The sequence below is a fragment of the Bacillus rossius genome, chromosome 5 (assembly GCF_032445375.1).
Source record: "Bacillus rossius redtenbacheri isolate Brsri chromosome 5, Brsri_v3, whole genome shotgun sequence".
NCBI classification, from domain to species: Eukaryota; Metazoa; Arthropoda; class Insecta; order Phasmatodea; family Bacillidae; genus Bacillus; species Bacillus rossius.
The window spans coordinates 27317963-27340073 of NC_086333.1; the positions used below are offsets into that span (position 1 = coordinate 27317963).

Here is a 22111-nt window from a genome sequence, read left to right on the forward strand (position 1 = left end):
TTGCACGAAAACTTCCCCAGACGCCTTATCTCCTTGCAGGGCGATCCTCAATAGCCGGCGTGCTTGCCTGATTTAGCCCAATGTAACTTTTTTTTGTGAGGCTATCTGTAATCCCTAGTTTACACAGACCGTCCAAGGACCCTGGCTCAACTGAAGAATAATATTCAAGCTGCCATCGACAATATACGCATTGATATAATGGAAAGAGTAGAGAAAAGCTTCAAAACTCTACTATCTCAATGCAATGACCAGTACAGGGGACACCTTAATGATATAATTTTAAAACATAATATATAAAAACTTTAAAAGTGTTTCTGTAACATGTAAAAAAATATTAAATGAATATATCCAATACTGTTTGTGTTAATTATTTTTAAAATGTGGTAGTTTTTCTGCCAAACCATTTACTACAATTAAATAAATACAATTTACCCAACTATTGAAGTGCCAGAGCATAACCAGTTGTTTGATATTTAGCTATTTTTTTAAAGTTGGTTATTAATCTATATAAAATGTCATTTTTATTGTGTACTGTACATAATGGAGACTGTAATTCAATATTAAACTGCAGTATTCTTATACCAGAATTATCAAGAAGGTATTTACAGTTAAATTTAGAAATTTAACATTTGCTTACAAAAGGTGAATCTAAGTGAACTTTGCATTCAGATAACAAAACTAGGTTAGGACAAGGAGGGTTTTTATTACTTATAATTTTGAGTAATTTGTTTTCAATATTTTCAATTTTGTCACTATCTGATTTATTAACGTAAATCAAAATCACATAACCATATTCTAATTTTGAGCTTACTAAGGCTTTATAAAGTGTAAGAATGGAATCATTAATAGTGGCATTAAAGCTAGGGTTCTATGGGAACTGAAAACTAGAGTTGACATGTTGATGGTAGTATAATTTCAAATCTAATATGACGTCCAGACGTTTGGTAACAGGAGTAATTGAAATTTCAGCAATTTCAACAAGATTTGTTTAATTATTATTTTCTGAATGTTATCTTGGAATAGGAGACAATCGCGTATGGAAGAAATCTTTCTAAATATTTTAAAGTCATCTGCAAATAAAAGGCCAGTAGAATGATGTAGAACCTGAGAAAGATAATTAATAAATATATTGAAAAGCAGAGGTGATAGCGTATCTCCTTACGAAACTCCAGAACTGTAATGAAGTTAAAAAAACCATATATTTCTTAGATAACAGGTGAACTAATTTATGTATTTATCACTTATGCCTACATTTGACAGCTTTTCCAATAATACAGAGAGTGATTTACAGTGTCAAAAGCTTTACCTAAATCGAAATAGCAAGCATTCACCTTTCCCACGTGTTACTTCGTTATTAAATGAATTAAGAAAGATAAGTAGATTCATTGCAGTGGTCATTCCAATTATGAATCCACTGTGACTATCAGTTAAACAATTTTTTATATGAAAATTTACTTAAGTACAGTATTTTTTTTTTTCAAAAATTTTTGTCAAACCATTCATTAATGATATACGTCTATAGTTTTTGTTTGATTAGCTGCCATTATTGTGGATAGGGATGACTTTAGCAATATTCCATTTTGTTGGGAAAAATTGGGATTAAATACTACTGTAAATATGTGTTGCAACAAGGGCACCAGTAATTGATAACAGACATTCAAAATAAAATTTAGTATTCCATCCGGTCCAGTTGACATGATAGATGTTAGGGATTTAATGCCCCAAAATACCAAGAGCTCAGAGATGGAAGAAAAAGAGATTGGATGAGAGCTGGTATTTGATATCTGAGATTGGTGACGGTTGTTTGATGAGACATAAACTCTAGCAAAATATTGAGCAAAATAATTAGATATTAGTTTCGGGTAACAGGAAGCAGTTCCATTTAAATTAATAGATAATTAATGTTGATAACAATCTTTCATAATTTTTACATAATGCCAATATGTTTTAGGTTTTTTTCTTGATGTTGTTTACCTTTTGAGTCCAGTTTATTTAATCACATTTGATCAGCCTCTTGACTGCCTTATGGTAATGAGAAAAATACCCTCTTTTATCACATAATCGTCGCACGCGCATAATTGTCGCACCTATATTTTAGGGCGTCAAAATTTGGAATGAAAAACCTCTTGTGTAAATGTTGCATGATGTTTTTGGTCCTGCTATTAGATTCCGAGTGCTTTGTATGGGTATTTTTTTCTGTATAAAACATATTTTAAAGTAAAATCTAATATTTATTTGCACATTACCGCTTACTTATTTAATTAATGGAAATACGAAGTTGTCTGATGTGTATATTTTCTTTTAAAGATGTTTTTAAACGTTATAACCTTTATCTGTTCGTTTTCATCGCCGCGGTGTACCACTTACAAAAACGTAGCCAGCGCTAGTTGGCATCATTCATGTTTGGTTATGTTGCTTCCCATATAGAGTGCGCACACGTAGTCGAATATTGATATCTCGCAGATTGCACGTAATGTGCGTTCTCTGTCGAGTGCCGAGTTAACTACATTTGATGGCCTGCTCTCTTTCATGGTGTGTACTAAGACGATAGTTATGCTTTTGTTCATGCTCACATTCAGATCACAGATTTTGTTTTTCTATTTAAAGTTGAAGAAAGGTTTTTGTTAGATGACTTACGTATTAATTTAAATTGTTTGGGATGCTCTTTTATACTTCTTTTTTCAAATAAACGTACTTTCCATGAATGGATTTTGTTTTTATGAATAACTTTATCCAACAAAATTTTTTTCCCACATAAAAGTTGCACCCCTAATTTTCAAACTTGATTTTAGTATAAAATGTGCTACGATTACGATAAAACATGGTATGTGTAGTACTGATAATTGTTGTTTCTTTTAAAAAGCTTATGAATATTTTTATTTTATTTGAAAGCTTATATTAAATCTTTGGAAGACAGATACTTTCTGAATATATTTGAATACTAGTTTTTACCCGCGGCTTCGATCGTGTTGATGTCCTTAAATAAGTATCAAAGAGAGTGGCGGATACAGAAAAATCTCAAGGGGGGGGCGCAGGTCGACCTCTTCCACACACTCCCTTGTTACGTCACCTTGGTTGCTTGGATGCAGCCAGAGATCTTTTTCCAAGCTCTATCCGTTTCATTTACGTCTCACCCGAATATTTGCTGTTGTTGGTGCATAATTGTGTGCTATATGTAGTTAAAATGGCCAATTGTGCAGTATACAAATGTCAAAATCACTACAGAAAAACTAAAGGTTCTAGTCACATGCAAAGCTTAATAAAACTTTATTCAAACTGTTTCCAAGACATGAAGTCGTTAAAGGTAAGTGTATGAATGTGTATTGTATAACATCGGCGGCCGGGTGAGCGCCCTCCCCTTGCCAAGAACCATGATTGGTGCTGGGCTGCCCTGGTCAAGGGGGGGGGGGCGCCCCCTGCGCCCCCCCTATAAATCCGCCACTGATCAAAGATCATTGTAAAGAACATAAAATAATATGGTAATTGGTTTTTTTTTGTGACTGGGATCACCAGTATTTAAAAATTCTAACATACAATTTAGCTAAAAAAACTGAAAACATGCTTTATTGAAATATGTTTCACTGTTACAAAAAATAAATAATTTTAAATACTAACATTTTTAAAGTTCAAAATATTAACATATAATAAATTAGTATTTCTTTAAAAGAGCTTAAATCAGAGTATTATTCTAGGATGCCCCTGCATACTATGTTATGTTTTTCTGTCCAGTGCAAACGTGTAGATTTCGGGCATTGGACACACACGAACAGGCTGCATATAGTTGGCCATGGGAAAAGAATGGCTTTTCCAAATGCACCCCTGCTACCTGCCATGTTTGCCCTTGCGCTTTGTTGATGGTAACAGCAAATCTAAGCCTGAAGGGAAACTGAACTCTTTTGAATTGGAACGGTAGATCCAGTGGGGATAATTGGAATTCGAGGTCTAATAACACTTTCCCCTTTACCGACACCTGTTAAAATAGTGGCACCAAATATATTTTGCCACAATTGTGTGATCCAAAGCCTCGTTCCATTACATAGTCAAGGAGCATCTAGATTTCGCTTAAGTATAACTTATACATTTAGTTTCATTTAAAGTTTATGTGAGGGTACACCCGAAAGTTCAAGTGAATTTAAAAACTCCGCAGGATATGAAGTGCTTTGTTCGGTATCCATGATTGTATCTATTGACAAATACTCCATTTCCCCTTGCACCTCTTTTATAATATAAGTGTTGATTTTATTAATTATATCATTTGTTGGCGCCAATATTGCTCTTGTGCACAACCACTGATCACTACCGTGTTTTCTCGCATAATCGTCGCACATTTAATACTAAAATAAAGTTTGAAAAGTAGGGGTGCGACGCTTATGGGGAAAAAAATTTTTTGTTAGGTAAAGTTATTCATAAAAACAGAACCTGTTCATGGAAAGTACGTTTATTTAAAAAAAAGGTGGAGTATACAAGAGCACGCCAAACAATTTATAATAATAATTCATGCAACAAAAACCTTTCTTCAACTTTAAACAGAAAAACCAAATCTGTGACCCGAACGCAAGCCACTTGAATATGTGACGTGAACTAACATATAACTATCGTCGTAGTACACATTTACCACAAAAGTGTGCGGGCCATCAAATGTTGTTAACGCGGCACTCGAAAGAGAGCGCACGTTGCATCCATTCAGCGAGATATTGATATTGGACTATGTGTGCGTGCTCTATATGGGAAGCAACATAACCAAACATGAATGATGCCAACTAGCGCTGGCTCAATTTTAAAAGCGGTACACCGCGGCAACGCAGACAAACAGATAAAGGTTATAACGTTTAAAAACATCTTTAAAAGAAAATTTACACATCAGGCAGCTTTGTATTTCCGTTAATTAAATAAGTAAAATAGTTAATTTCGGAATAAATATTAGACTTCTACTTTAAAATACACAGTTTTATTCGGAAAAGATACCTACACAAAGCACTCGGAATATAATAGCGGAACCAAACTCATCATGCAACGTTTACACGAAAAGTTTTTTTATCCAAATTTGGACGCCCTAAAATAAAGGTGCGACAATTATGTGAGTGCGACGATTATGAGATAAAAGAGGGTATTCAAATTTTGTTGCAAGTTCAGGAAAACTTGAGTAATAAGATCCACATCATTTTCTACTAAATTACAAAATTCTCTTGTAAGTAAAATATAACCTTCAGCATCAACGTCCAAACAATCATAAGTGAAGAAAATAAACAGACACCTAACTTCAAAAATTAAAAAAAAGTTTAAGTATTGCTTGAAGGTGACAGAAAAATAAAAATAAATGTGGAAGCAGATGCTATACTAAATTGAATAGTGAATTGACCGCCAGTATTACAGTATTAGATTCGCAAATTATTTTATTTACTTATTTAAACGCCAGATGGCGTTAAATTTCATTCAAATTATTCAAACTCTCAGTCGGACGATCATACATACCAATATCAATTTTTTTGCCCTTCAGATATATATATATATATATATATATATATATATATATATATATATATATATATATATATATATATAAGTGTCCTATGTCCTTGAAAATATGCGCACAAAATTTCATAATAATCCGTTGAGTAGTTTCAGCGTGAAATCGTAACACACAAACAAACAAACAAACAAACTCACATTTACATTTATAATATTAGAAAGGATAAGCATTAATTTTATGACACAAGAAATTGAGAATTTGTATGTTAACTGAATATCCATTGTAATTTTAATATCTCTGACAGAATACTGTAAATCTTCTTTCACAATAGCTTTAACTGATTTCGTTACTTCATACAAGGGTATATTTGTGAAGCAAAGATTTAACAAATTATTGGAGGACTGAATATTATTACAATGAAGAAGTCCCAATCTAGTAGAAAATTCAGCAAGGACTGTGTCTTAGATTTGATATGTTTGTGATATGTTAAATTATGTTTATTTGTCCATCAACCCAGGCACATTGAAGTCACCAAGTATTATCAATTTATCTTGGTAGTAAGTGAGGTTATATTCTAATGCTTAAAAATACATTGAACATGTACCGTATAAACCCACGTACCACCCGCCCCTGGGTAAGACCCGCGAGTACACTCCACTTGCCCTAAAGTCATTCGACCTAAAATGAATTTCGGCTGAATGCCTGTTAGGTCTAATGACTTTTAGGCCAAGTGACTTTTAGGTCAAGTGACGTTTAGGAGATATGACTTTTAGGGCAAATGACTTTTAGGTCAAATGACTGAAGGATTATTTTAAATTTTAGGTCAAGTGACGTTTAGGAGATATGACTTTTAGGTCAAATGACGCGCACCCAGACCCGCACCCTTATTTTTAGAATGCCATGGTGGGAAAAAATGTTGTTATTGCAAATCTGCATTGAAAAAAAAAAAAATTTAGTTGTGATTTCTTTTCCTTTCAAACAGTAACAAATTGTAAAGAATTACCAAAAAAGTACTATGTTACTTATTACAGTCTCGGCATTCGTGTTAAAAGTGTACAGAAGGCAGGCAACTGCAATGTGGCAACATCGCGCGAGTAGAATGTGGCATCGGCGCGCGCCATCGATAACAACACGCAGTGTGCGCGCGTGACCTTGCCCCGCTCCCAGCTGTTTACAGTTACAATCTTCAGCGTCCATTACCGTGCGTTGGGCAATGACCTCGTTCAAACAAATAAATGATAAATCACGCGAGTCCTAGCCACGCATAATAAAAACAATTTTTATTACATGCATAATAAAAAACTTTGTGCCTAAATGTGGCATATTCTACATAAAAATATAAATTAGGTTAACACAAATACTGCATTTATTTAGGCTAAAATAAAAGTGACGTACAAAATCACACAGACAATAAAATTAACAAAAGAATAACACGATGTCACAGCCGTCGGCCAAGACCATGAACCTGCGCATCCAGTTCCTACTAGAGCCTTCACCCACGCCAAGTTCACGAGCAATTTGCAGCGCCTTTAGCGTACACATTTCCGTGCTTACAGCATACCCGAATTGCCGTCTGTCCTGTATGTAGTCGTGGAGTTTTTCCTCTATTTCCGGAAACTTTGCTACCACACCACGGAACGCACGTCTATCGCCACTGGCTGAAAGCAGTTTTTCTTTACTTTTCCTCCAATCCCTCACACACAATTCGTCGACATCATATTTTCGCCCAGCAGCACGGTTACAGATTTCTTCCGCTTCACAGATTATTTTTAATTTTTCCACAACTGTGATAGAACGCAACTTTTTACGATTCATTATAATACTTACCGCCAATACACATGTAAAACCACTGCGTACTTTGAAAATGAGGATAGGACAGTGTGTAGGAGTGCGCATTTGTAACCAGCGTAGCTGCGTGTGACAACGCTGTGAGGAATGTGACCTTGACTGTCTGCCGCTTCCTTCTCATCCTTTTCCCCTCCCCTCCTTGCTCATTGCAGCAACCTCCAGTCGCGCCGGCGTTGTTCCGTCACCGTGCAAAAATGGCTCAAGACCCACGTAACACCCGCATCCTACTTTTTCGAACCTAATTTTTTTTAAAAAGGTGCGGGTGGTACGTGGGTTTATACGGTATGTATTAGTAGTAGTTTGAGGGGGAATATATACATTACCAATTATTAGGTAGTTAGTTGGTGAAGATTTAATTTTTATCCAGAGAGCTTCAATTCCAGGATGATCATATAGAATTTGATTTTGATGGACTGATGGAAATTTGTGTTTATTAAGCACAATCAAAACACCACAACCTCTTTCATGCATTGTGAGAATAAAGTTTCTGTCTCATCTAAATGAGATAAAGATCTGAGAATTTATGCTGCAATTATTAAACCATGTTTCTGTTAGACAGATATTGTATTCAGTGGAGACTAAATGATCAAAAATTTTTGTACATTTAGTTTGCAACCTTCTGACATTTTCGTAATACATTAAACACTCAATGGGATTAGGCATGTAAGTTACTCTTGTGGACACATTTATATGTAATGTTGCGGTGGAGTTATTAACAGAGGCTTCTGGCTGATGGTGCTGACATTTTCTGTAGTATCAATAGGTAAGTTATTGCTGGAAATTTTCTCTGGATGTAATTAAAAAAAAAAAAAAAAGTCCCTGGGCTAGAAGACAATGTTTTTGATTCTGTAGAGGTTATCTTCCAATACTGAAATGTGATATGATATTCAGTTCATTTGTGATGTCATTTACAATCTCTTGCTTTTGGACAGATGGTTCTAAATGTGTTAAAAATAGTGTTTAGTTTTTTTTTTTGATCACTGGTTTGGCTACGGTTTTTAATTGCTTGAAGATTGTATGAGAACTCAAGTATAAGATTTATCACACGTTCAGAATTTTTTTCATGCACAAATTTAGTTTGATTGAATTTAATTCTTTCTTTAACGCGGATGTTTCTATTCTAGAATCAATTAACATCTTTAGAACCTGATTTTCACTTCTAAGTTTGTCCATTTTAGTGCTTAACATTTTTACGATAAAAAATATACCATAAAGTTTTTTGATATCTATTACCACTTCCTGAGGTTTTCAAGTTTCTTTTAGAGCCATCTTTTTAGATCGTAGTTTGAAGACGTTCATAGAGTTGTCGTGGCGTAAATCATTATGGGGCATTAAAACCCCAGAATATACAGTTGGTCCAACGGTGATGAATTAATGTCAACAGGCATTCATAATAATGTGATAAACACTAAAATAACACAACATATCTGCCGGAAACGAATAATCGGCCGTTGTATATATTATAATAATGAAAATTATTAATATTATAAGAAGATTAAAATAATACATGTTTTCAATGTATTTCATTGGAAAAATTATTAAAATATAATAATATTATAATAAAATTTAAATAAAAAATATTTTTAATGTACTTCCTAGGAACAATATAAGTAGCATAAGTCATGGAAATCTGAGACATGAAAATCAGTCACTGGTTGCTTTGTCATGGAGTGACCCATTATTTTTAGTTACTAAACCTTTTGTTTTTACTGATTTTCACATTGTTTGCTAGGATAGTATTTGTTTGGATGCATTTTTTTAGTATTTCATTTACTATAAATTTTGTTTTTATGTCAATATATTATATTTGTATTTATTTGGAAGTTATTATCGATCAAGAACATTGTGTATTTTTTCAGAGATTTTTTTGTTACAGAAACGTTCTGGTGCGCTCTATGTGCATTCTTATGATGGAAAACTCTGCAGGTGTTCGCTCCCACAGGAGATTAAACTTATCAAGTTTCTGCCGCAGCCAATCAGAAGTGGACTTTGTAATACTGAGCTAGTTTTTTTACAGAAATGCTTCGATGCAAGGGTAATGAATTTTGTGTTTTTTTGTGTCATACGAGAGAGATGTGAGGTGATTAGTCAATGAGGTCATGCAGTTGCCTTTCCCTGCGTGGCTATAGGCAGGTGCGTGCTTCGTCAGTTGTTGCAGATGAAGCACATATTTCACACCTGGGTGCCAGAGCCATATCACAGTAAGATTTAAGCTTTTTTTTTGTCAAATTTCAGATGTCTTATTTAGAATTTTATGCTCCAGACGCGTAGCACAGGCCCAGATAGACCTTTGGTCTACCATGACGGTAGTTCCCAAGTATTCGGTACCTAGAGATGACAAGGTCGCTATAGACATTATTTTCTAAGTGCACAGGACTGAGGAGCTATCAACAAGAGTGATTGCTATCTTTTTGTCGAATTGTGTAACAAACATGTATTTTTGCTGCGGAAAGAATAAATACTAAAATTAATTTAAAATTCTTTTATTTAAATTAGACCTTTAACAGTTTTGAGAAAATCAACAATAAATAATATAACTTTAGACCCAATTACCTGCAACATTCTACAAGATAATTGGTGTTTTTCTATACAATTGTTAGCTAGCCAAGCACGATTGTGATTTGTTACAGCCTTTGACATTATGCTACCACTTCATCAAAAATTTATCTATCATTTGGATAGCTGCTATCAATGGGACAAAGGACCAAATAGCCTATACGGCTGATAGACATTTAAATAGCAATTACTCAGAGATCAACACAGGTTCACAAGCTATCATGTGAATAAATGTTATTCAGAACTCTATTCGGCAGTGCTGAAATGGAAACTTAGTATCTCAAACTATAAATGTATCTCTGTTTTAAAACTGAAGTATTTCTTTCCTGAAGCTCTGCACGCAACCTCAGCTAAGCTCAAGCGCTGGCTGCAATACGCAGGAACAGTGGAGGAGGAGGTAAAAGCATGGTAACTAACCTCCGAGACTGAGGACAGCTTGGGGTCGTGGATGAAGTACTGTCCTCGCTGGCTCCCAGGAGGTGCGTCGCCCGTCGTGGCGTACTTCAGCGCCTCTATTACAGTGGTCTTGCCCGAGCCGTTCTGGCCCATGATCAGCGTGATGGGTGACATGAACACCACGCACTGCTCGTCGTCGTCGAACGGGCCGTAGCTGCGCACGCCCTTTATGTACAGCTTGTGCAAACGAGCCATTCTGAGAACAACATTTTAGCATTTTAGACTGCAAAAATTATATTAATTGTTATAAATAATATCACTTAATGAAATATAAGCCAGCAAAACGGTTACATTTTAGATTCAGATTATAGATTAAATTTTAAATAGGACCTACGCTCAACAATGCTGACAGTGAATTAAAAAAATATATATATATTTTACGGCTTCGCACGGATACTAAATATACTACACAATGTCTATATACAACGTTCACAGCTTTTTTTGTCATTAAACAATACAAACATGTTTTCTTTAGAGGTTACTCTTGAAAGAGTGACATATAATTGACCATGTGGAAAACACTCAACCCTCAACTCTAAGCCTGCAACGTTGAAAGTTTGACCCTGCGATTTACTAATGGTCATTGCAAAAGATATCTTTACTGGAAATTGTAGGCGTTTAAATTGGAACGGTAAATCTGATGGTATCAGAGGAATTCGGGAAATCAATACATCTCCGGTACCACATCCGGTGAGTATTGTGCACTCTATTATGAAAGTTTTTAGTGATTTTACCAGCAAACGCGTGCCACTGCAAAGTTTAGGTGGATTCAGGTTTCTTAATAAAATAACAGGACAACCTACTTTCAACACCATTTTATGAGGAGGGAGTCCAGACTGTTCAAAGAATTAAGAAATTCTGTAGGAAAATGAACAATTTCTTCCAAATCGAGAAAAGTATCGACCGAGTAGTATATTTGCGTCGGCACAATGTAATGTAATGTGTGCATGTGTAATATATTTGAAAATATTAATTTTAATTACATGCTGTAATGGGCCATATTGATATATATTAAATGCACAATGTATTTAAGGTAATTAATTGGATAAGGATTAACGCTGTATTGCTTAAAATCGCTTTGTATATAAGTTATTATTTCTCGTAAAAAGTAAAGGATAAAAATTGTTATTGTGGGTTATCCCCAAGAGATAGACATATACCATCGTGGACATTTTTTTGTAGACCTTTTTAAGGTGTACGATACTGTAGTACATTATTTTGATCTATCTAGTAGGGTTCAGCCAGCGTTTGCAATGTAAGCGCAAAAAAATGTGTTTATTTACGACATCACATTAGAAATCTCTAAAATTATCAGTGTTTCTCTACTATATTATGCATGTATTATACATATAAACCTTCCTCTTGAATCACTCTATCTATTAAAAAAACCGCATAAAAATCCATTGCGTAGTTTTAAAGATCTATGCATACATAGGGACAGACAGACAGTGGGAAGCGACTTTGTTTTATACTATGTAGTGATTTACACAATAGTAAATTTACAGATATTGCAAAGTTAATTTCTATACCAACTGAAGGGTTACCAAATCATAGCAATTGTAAGTTTTTACTTTAATGGTATTTTACTTTTACACAGAAATTAAAAATCATGAGTTGTTTTAAAAATACACTAACATCAGTGGAGCCTCTACTGCACATACATTCAATACTGGTTTGTGGTGTAAATATGTAACCTCGATAAAGAGCAAATTCAAGTGTTCTCTTTTTCCAAATAAACTTATAATACTAAACTTTGACAACTAATTTTTAAGATGAATTATTAAAATAATGCTGAGCATGATAGATATACTAAAAGTATTTATTTTAGGGAAAAATGGTAAAAGCTATTTCCCTTTTAACATACCTATAATTCTGTTCAACAAGATAGTTCTATTGATTTCTCAGGGCTAGCTGAACAACAAGAATACCTAATGTGTCACATGTAAATACCTCAATGCTGAATGTAGACCGGAATCATCATGGCCTGCATTGGGGGTGAAATTTCAATATGCACCAGAAATGCAATAAAATAAGCGTGCATTACACAACAGAAATTTAACAGGTTGAAAGTCCAATGTGCATCCATGCAGAAACTGCTATAGTAACGAGCCGAAGTCATCAAGATGGTGGACCCATGTGTGGTAACCTGAGCCCGTAAATTCTAAATTTTACAAACATGGAGGGATGTACTAAGTGTATTGGTGTACAAAAGTAAACTTTATGGTAGTGAAACTATCCCGGAATTCATTTTGTAAAATTGAATAGTCATAAGATATAATCGCAACTTTAAACATATCTATAATTTATTAGCCAGGAATATTGACTTAGAACAAACATAATTCAAAGATATTTAACAATTTGTTGGTTCTCTAACACATTATGACTGTGGTGCTAAGTATTTTTAAAACTAATATTTGCAGTAAAATAGATTACATAAAAACAAAATTAACCAGAAACATTTTTAAAATACATATTATAACACTAAGTATATGCATGTATATTTGTTTTCGCTTACATGATAGAAATGTCAGTATATTCTTCCTATTAACAAACTTACTTTATTGAGCTGATTCAAAATTAATAATTTAACAGTAAAAATTTCATCACTAAATTCTTTTATTCAACATGGCATCGAATACTAATAGGCTAACAATTTCTTGTGTCTCTACTGTATGACAAACACTGCGCTATCTGTATATTACAATGTTAACTTCGGATTGTGAAAATTGCAATACATACTTTCTAAGTGTCATTATTTCTTTTTATGACTATAAATCATAGAGTATTAAAGGATAGTTGTACTATTATAAAGTTATGTTTGGTACACCAATACACTTGGTACAAACCTACCTCCCCCCCCCCCCCCCAATTGTTAACAAAAATTAACATAAACTGATAATTCACGTGGATTTCTGAGACTACTGCAGATGGCAGTACCGTGTTCTGGATCACGTTTCCATTCCATTCACAAGATTACTCCTAACAAATATCATATACAGAGAGCTAAGATGTATACACGTCAAAAATTTCAATAATAATACAATAGATAAATTATATTTGTAAGCAACTTCTTAGATTTTAATTGAAACTACTCAATATATTTTAAGGCTATATGAATGGATGTGTGTTTGTTTATGTATGTGTGTGTGTGTATGTATATGTATGTGTGTGTATGTATGTATGTGTGTGTATGTATGTGTGTGTATGTATGTGTGTGTATATATGTGTGTAAATGTGTGTGTATGTGTATGTATGTGTGTGTATGTATGTATATGTGTGTGTGCATGTATGTGTATGTGTGTGTATGTATGTGTGTGTATGTGTGTGTATGTATGTATGTATGTATGTATGTATGTATGTATGTATGTATGTATGTATGTATGTATGTATGTATGTATGTATGTATGTATGTATGTATGTATGTATGTATGTATGTATGTATGTATGTATGTATGTATGTATGTATGTATGTATGTATGTATGTATGTATGTATGTATGTATGTATGTATGTATGTATGTATGTATGTATGTATGTATGTATGTATGTAAGTTTATGAAATGGGTTTATGTATTGTGAATGCCAGTTAAGGTATCCTCAACTGTATGACTGGCAAAACTCAAAATATACTATACATTAATTAAATAATTTTTAATTACTGTTGTGATACTCTTTAAAAGATTAACTAAATTTCTTTTTACAGTTAGAGTAATTAAAATTCTGATATTTTGGAGTTATTTCGGTGTTTCTCAACTTCCCCTTCAGCCTAGTACAGTTGGAAACACACTTATATGGCTGTAATTGCTGAAGGTACCTTAACATAATATGAACCATTCATGCATAGTTATGTTTATCACATAAACTTCACTAACATTTTGGTGTGGGTGATAGTAGGCAGGTATATTTCATTGGCCGATTGTGACACTCCACTACCCTTGACAAGAGAGACTTTAAGGTTAGTTTAGTCAGCAACTGAGAATGGTGAGCCAATAAGATGTGGATGAGCTTTGAAGCTAAGATCAACATTGCCCTTTTCACACACCCTACCATGTTTAACACACCTGGACATTTATACAAATGACTAATAGTGAGAACTATTTACACACTTTGTGTGCTGTATTTTGCTGCACCTCAGTAATGTACAGTGTAAAAATGACAAGATATTGCATAGTAAAATTTTTCCTTTTGTAGTATTTACATTTTAATGAATATAAAATATACCATACTTAATGTTTAGTAGCTACAGTTATATGTGTGAGCCTTTAAACTGTAGTATTCATTATTTTTTAAAGTAGATTCTCTTCTCAAAAAACTAAGGGCTTGCCCTGCAGGCCAAATGGCATGATAAAGGATTTACATGTTAAACATAAATACACTGGATTCCATCAGTTTTTATTATATAACTTTCAAATAGACATTAAATTGTAGATATTGTAAGCACACATGTCACTTCCTGAACAAACTTCAATTTTTATAATTTATGATAATTGATAATGCGATGTTTAGTTTACGTTTCGTCATTTTTCAGGCAGAAACATCACAACGAACTTGGTCATATTGTAGCAGTTGGCTACACTGTCGGTCGGTATAGGTAGCACTCCCATCGTCTTCCTCCCCTTTTCCCCCTCCACCCTATAGTCTCCTTCCCTCCCTCCATCCCCACTCCCATCTACTCCCTCCATCCCCGCCGCGATTTTAGCGCGCCTAGTGGCGTAGTTTCAGAGGCCTATATAAACTCCAGATTTTGCATGTTTTGCCACTGTCTGCTTGCTCTTCGGAGTGATCGACAGTCCGTCGGGCATTAGGCGATGTTAGGCTTAAACACGGTGAATCTATGCTAGTGGTAATATCGATGGGGTCTCGCTCGCCGTCGTTAGGTTTCGGAAGGTTATTATGTCCGTATGCGGTCAGATGGTAGTAGGTTCAGTTATGTTATGGTTACCTACCGTATCGCTTCGTTGTTATTTAGTGCAAACTTGAATACTAGTTGTTTGAATTTCTCTCTTTTATGGCACTCGCGTCGCGCTCAGTAAGGCTTACTTACATCAAACTCCTGTCGGTTGTAGATGCGCCAGAGTTCGTGTTTCCTTGCTTATGATTGTAGCTTCATTCACGTCACTGCCCGACGTACTTCCATGCAGACGTCTGATATATTTCAAGTCAGTAGTAGGTTTAATGATAGAGTTGTAGAACGGGCGTTTGGCCCATTTAAATTTGTATTGCTCTGAAATCTATATATATATATATATATATATATATATATATATATATATATATATATATATATATATATATAGGCTATGTCGTTATTTCCTAAAATCACGATAGGTATAAGAATATACTGACGTAAGCTGAAAGAATACGTTGTACCTTATATCATGTTAGTCATGAATAGCCATCTGTTTAATACAGTTCAGAGGTCTTGCGCAAGTAACGTTCGTCCTATTGGATAAAGTTGTGTGTATTTGATTTTTTCTGCACTATTATTTCAGCAGACTATTATCTTATGTTTTATACAAATGTTATGCTCGTAATCTAAACTGCGTATTATGTAAATTATTTGTATCTCATACCCTCTTTATTAGCAGTAAGATTTCACGTGTAAATGCAGTTGATTGCAAATTTATTGGACTATGAAAATCTCGGAAATGAATCACGAAAACCACGTTATCATATTGTAAACACTTAAGTAAAAGATTTAAGGCGATTGAAATATACAAATATACAAAAATGTATAATGCAAAGAATTCTATGTTTGTGGCCATGTGCCAAATTGACTCATGAATAATTTATTATGCACGGAATTGTTACTACAGCCCAATTGGTATATTGAGCTAGTGTGTGCAGCTTATTATCATCAGTATTGTTATTATTGATGTCCTTTATCTAAAATTGTACTTTTATATATATATACCTGTTTCGTCTATAATAAAATGTTATTTTTGGTAACTTTGGATTTACTTCAAAACCTTACTGCGCCTTAAATAAGGGTAATAGAACCCTTTATTTTTTCTTCTTGTTACACTCTGTATTGCAGTTAGGGATAGGTAGGGACCATTCTCAACCCTCCTCCCAGCTGCAATATCTTAATCTTAATAAAAGTTATCTTTAAATATAAAAGCAAAAAACTTTTTTTAAAATGTATATTCTAGCAGCACCTGATGTACAGGCTGCACCGCATGCTGGTAATATGATAATTTCCCGCTGCCGCGAACAGGAGCGATAACCGCGTGGAGCCAGCGGGGGAGACGGCCTTGTTACCACTTCGCCTCATCCCTCGCCCTCCTAGTTCCCAACTGTCAGACGACGGGCTATGAAACGGTGCTGCAACAGTCCCACCAGTGTCCTTATCCTGAAGTGAATTACTTTGAATTGTCGCAACAATTTCATAAAAAAACAGGCTTAGCTTATTTAACACTAAAACTAACCATTGGATGAAATTATTAAAATTTTCAGAAACAGATAAGACTTCCAACTCTGTACATGAGGGTATGAGTCAAACTTTAGGCATTGGTGTTCCTAGGATTAGTTTATTTTTTTAATGGGTTTATTAAAATTGAGACTACTTAATAGAATAATAATTCATTGTAATATATGTTAAAAATGTACATTTTCAAGATAATGTAATGTTATTGACATACCAATCACTGCAATTATAATAAACGGAATGTTATTATGCTGCTCTTTTAATAACATATTTAGATTTGGCTCGCACCGCAACAGAAAATATTTTCTGTTCACTATGCAAATTAAATTTACGAAAGCTAGGTAATTCGACAGTCCCTTAAAATTACTTTGATATGGTAGACAAGGTCTACGTAAAAAAATACATTGTAAGTTAATTTTTTATCAGCTCAGCTAGCGTCTGGCAAGTTAATGCATAACCAGTGATTGGCAAATGAGTTCACATCATTTAGATGGCTCATGAGGCTGAAATATATAACAAATGTCATGTTTTGATTTATACAATGTAAGATTCTTTTGTTTATAAAACAGTGTGTGTGGAGACTCACCTACGGCCAAACTTCCGAACTGGTCACTTAATCACTACAAAAGTTATTCAGAATCCACAATATAGTTTGCGCCAAACATCTTGGTGGGTGAAACTTCACGAGGTGGTGAATCATCACATTGGAGAACTTTCGACTCAACAACCAGTCATTTTGGTAACTGCTTACAGACGAGCAGATACGATGATCTATGCTTTTCTGATGACCAATAAGCGAGCAACTATATGGGCGAATCACCATGTCATTTGGTTTGGACAGTAATGACTAATGAGTGAAAGCTATTTTTAACCTCTTTAGCTATGAATTTATATTCTTTGGAGAAATATTTTACACTTGAATTGTAACTCAACATTTCACCTAGGGAATCAAGTATGGGTTGAGCTTTAACACATATAACAAAATTATAATTATTTGGTTTTTGTAGCATTTGATTATTTTTATATAATTTAGTTACATTCATTTGGTAGATAAAAACAATTTTCTTAAAATAAAGGTAGAAAATTAAGGTAGATAATGAAAATAAATCATAACAATGTATGGTTAAGTTAATATAAAACTATTAATGCAACTCAATAAAACTTGGATGTGTTGTTTCGATATGAGTGATAATGATTTTATGATATATACATATTAATGTATATTATATTAATATATTATTTATTTAGAATTTATATGTTTATATTTACATATATATATATATAACTCCTTTATTTGACCGTGAAACAGCCTCTCATGTTTAATTATTCATTTCAGGCCAAAAAAAATTGGTTGTCTGTAAAGTCGGTTTACGGACGATAGTTTAACGTCACGTCATAACAAAACATTGATGAAATGATTGATCCAGAAGAAAATGAAATATCATATTCGGCCTGAGACTGAGCCGTAATAGGTTTTTGCAACCAAACCATTTAGGCATTAAAAATATTATATTTTTTGAGGAAGAAATTTTTTTGAAATTTTTCTATCTTTTGTATGATAAAAACTACCTCTTCATACTTTTATGAATAAAATTGAATCATTTTTATTGAATTATCACTATTTTGTATGGATACAAAGGAGGAGTGAAATGAAATCTACAATTTAATTAATAAATTTACTTTTATTTGCATTCATTAATTCAAATATATTTATTACTTTTGAAGTGTCGTGCGCGCCGTATTTATTTTTACAAGTACAAAAAAAAATTTCAGCCGCCGGGATTTTATCCGCCAACCTATCGATTGGTAGTCAGTTATGCTAACTGTTCAGCCACAAGGCCAAATTGGAAACAATTGTTTCAGATGTTATAAATTAATAATATTCCACACACAATATTTGTTTCAATTTCATTTAACTAGCATATTCTCTGTTGGACTCGAAATATTTACACACTCGTGGGCTCATAACTATAATACGGTGTGTGATTTAGTTGATCAAATAATAACTCATGACAAATAATTACCAATGTCAAACTAAAGCGTGAAAAGTATCATACCAGCAATAAATATTTAGTTACAGCTAAAACAATACTCATACAACACTGTTTAAATATACTGATTTACACTAGTAATTAAAATAATACGTACTTGTAAGAACGCCATTTCCTTGTGAATATACTCCTGTGGCGCGGTGCACAACAATAACCTCGAACCCCGCTATGTTGTCGTCTGCCCCAAGCCGTGTGTGGCGACATGCGCAGGCTTGATCCAACCGGCGCGACCCGCCTATCCCTGCAGCATGGCGGGGTGAAACCTGAGCAGTACGCCGCCACGTGCCGGCCGACTTCTCTGTACCGTCCGCAACATACCAGAGAGATGCCCCGCATGCGTAAACAGGACACATCCGTAGTGGGACAATTTTTCGTGCGTGCAGCCAGCGTTCATCAATGTATTAGACGTCACGTCAAAAATAATTGGGAAACGTTTGTTGTCAGTTCATGACTTTGATAGAAGAGTGATCAGACACACTATCCACGAATTTTATGTAGTAAAAAAAGTGGCTCCCACAACAAGGAAACTACTGCCAGTTTTGAAAGACAAAATCAGATGGAGTTGGGAAAAGACATCGCTGTGTAAAATACTCAAAGAAATGGGTTTTGTGTGGAGAAAAAACCAAAATAAGCGAATGCTTCTTTTCGAAAGATCTGTGGTTGTTGCTTGGCGATCATGGTACCTGACTCAGATGAAACAGTGCAGGGAGGCTGGGAAGAAGATATTTTACAGGATGACACTAATTTAACCTTTCATAAATGTTGGCAAAAGAAAGGTGACGTTGAAGGTGTAATGGCAACAGGAAATGCAGCGCACAGACTGATAGTTGTCAGCGTTGGTTCTAGGCAGGGCTTCCTTCCCGGAGCCTCCCTTGTTTATAAAGCAGGCACAACAACAAAAGACTACCACGGCCAGATGAACTCTGGAAACTTTGAAAAATGGATTACGGAAAAAGTGATTCCAAATTTGCCACCCGCTTCAGTCTTGGTTATGGATAATGCTCCATACCATTGCAAGCAGGAAGACAAACCGCCATCCAAGTATGTGCAATGATAGCTTGGCTGCAGAGAAAAGGTATAAAATGTGACAATAAAATGCGGAAAACAAAACTTACCGAACTTGTTGAAAAACATCGACAGAGAGAAAAATGTTTCAGAGTAGACAGGTTAGCTGAGCTACATGGTCATCGTGTAAATCGTCTGCCTCCCTATAATTGTGAATTAAATGCTATTGAGCTCGCGTGGGCCAAAATGAAGCGTTTAATTCGTGAGAACAATACTTCTGATGAACTTTCGTTGCAAGCGTTGCAGTCTCAAACCACCAGGGCCTTAGTGACAGTGCATCTGAACATAGTGATGCAACTACTGACAATAGTGATGAATCTGTTCTTTCTGTCCCATTGTGACATTCATATACATGCTGCTATGCAACGCTGTTTATTTCAGATTCTCTAAATGGCCGAAATTCATACTTTTATGTTTGAGGGAGTTCGATTAATCTAAATACAAATGTTTTAAAACTTATTTGTCAAAAAAGTGTTTTTTTCAGAGTACTTCGGCTTTGTTTGCTAGGATATGCTGTAACTATTATATTATGTTACTATTGTGTTATGATTGTTTTATTTTTTCTGTTTTAATACTATAAATGGCAAACATTTATACTATTATAGTGTTTTTAATGTTAACATTATTCCACACTGCTGTCATTCATCTTAACTTAAATCTCTACTGGCTGCTAAATAGTGTTATAATATAATTGCATGTCATTCGTGTTATTTTCTGAGTCAAAGTACTAAACTTTTGTCAGTAGGATTGTACATGAAAAGAATATCGGTTTATCTATGGGTCAATGTTTCCGAGGATGGTTTGTTAGAAATATGGTTTTTGGCCCCCTCTAAATGACTAAAATGATTCTTTCAGAGTGTTGTTATGGAAAAAATACCAACCCGAGTGCATAAAAGTGGTAAGGTTCCTGACGTGCATAAAAGTGTCATGTCGATCGTCTTCACGTTTCAGCCAAACCAAATGGAAAAGAAAGCATCAGCAAGGGAGTTAGCTGCAAGACTTAATTAATTGTGTTTCCTACAGCAACACACAATTACAAATTTAGTTCTTAACTTTAAAGTACTGTATAGCTATGTTTAACTATGTTTAACTAAGCTGCCCAGTTGAGCAAATAGTGCACTACCTTTAAATAATAAATTACTGTAAAGCATTATCACATCTTTGTATCATTAAGAACTACGCTGTGTTGCACCGTACGTGAGATTTTTCTCGACCAATGTTTTCGGAACAGCATGAAGACTTCCAGGCCGTTGCTATCAGCGGAGCAGGCAAGGCGGGATGAGTCGATTACAAGGTCGTTGAGCTCTAGGGAGTCGACCCGCCAAGACGTCGCGGCCCTACAGTATGTCTATAACAATGAAGGAAATTTTTTTATGTCCAATAGTTATAAGACGAGGCTTCATAGTACAAGCAACCCAAGACAATTGCGGGCTACATACCACTTAGGTGAAAAATATGAAGTAAAGCAAGGAAGTAGAATAACATTTCTGGGCCCTTGTAAACTGGAAATACCAGATGAAAATAAACTGTAGAATAAAATACCAAAAACATGGTTTATTTCATTATTTATTATTGCATGATTTGGTAACACAGTATTCAAGCCTAAACAAACCTCAGACCAATAATTCTCAAAGAGATTTATTTTTTATTGGTGGCAAATAATTAATGCTAGTCTAATACAGAACAATTTAAAATGCATATAAATACAGCAACACTTGTTACAACTAAACAGCACAGATTTTGTTGAATGTATCAAATATTTATTGTCAGGCAAATCGTAAGATATTATAGTAATATTAGGAAACTAAAAAAATAGTTTATAATTGAGGTTATCAGAAAATTGTATGCCAAAAATGAAACCTATGAAGAAAAAAAAAACATTATTTATCCATTATGAAAATAACTTTAAATTGATTATTCTCTTGGTAGAGATTTCACAATAGATTCTGTTTCAATTCTTGAACCACTATATTTGGATTTTTTCCTAGGGTTCTTTTTTCTTTATTTGAATACAATTTGGTATTTAATAATTATTTTATCAATCATACCAGACTGACTTTCACAGAATGGTGGCCAGACCCACCAACCGGCCAGATAGTCCACCTGCTATTCAATATATTCATGGTGAACCCAGAGGGATGCACTCGGTCGCTCACCAAGCAGCCACGGAACTGCCGGCCTTCAGTAGCCCACAGGCACCAGGCACGTCCTGGCTTACGGCCCAAGAGAGTGAGTCTTA

The 22111-nt window shown here is 34.5% G+C and overlaps 1 protein-coding gene across 1 annotated transcript in view; it reads right to left on the reverse strand.

The window, feature by feature from the left end:
- LOC134531661 (DNA repair protein RAD50-like) overlaps positions 1-22111 on the reverse strand; it is a 280275-nt gene that overhangs the window by 252658 nt on the left and 5506 nt on the right. Inside the window, exon 3 of the mRNA XM_063367439.1 lies at positions 10292-10526. Coding sequence (XP_063223509.1) covers positions 10292-10525 — 234 coding nt within the window. The 5' untranslated portion in view covers position 10526. The remainder of the gene's footprint in view (positions 1-10291; positions 10527-22111) is intronic.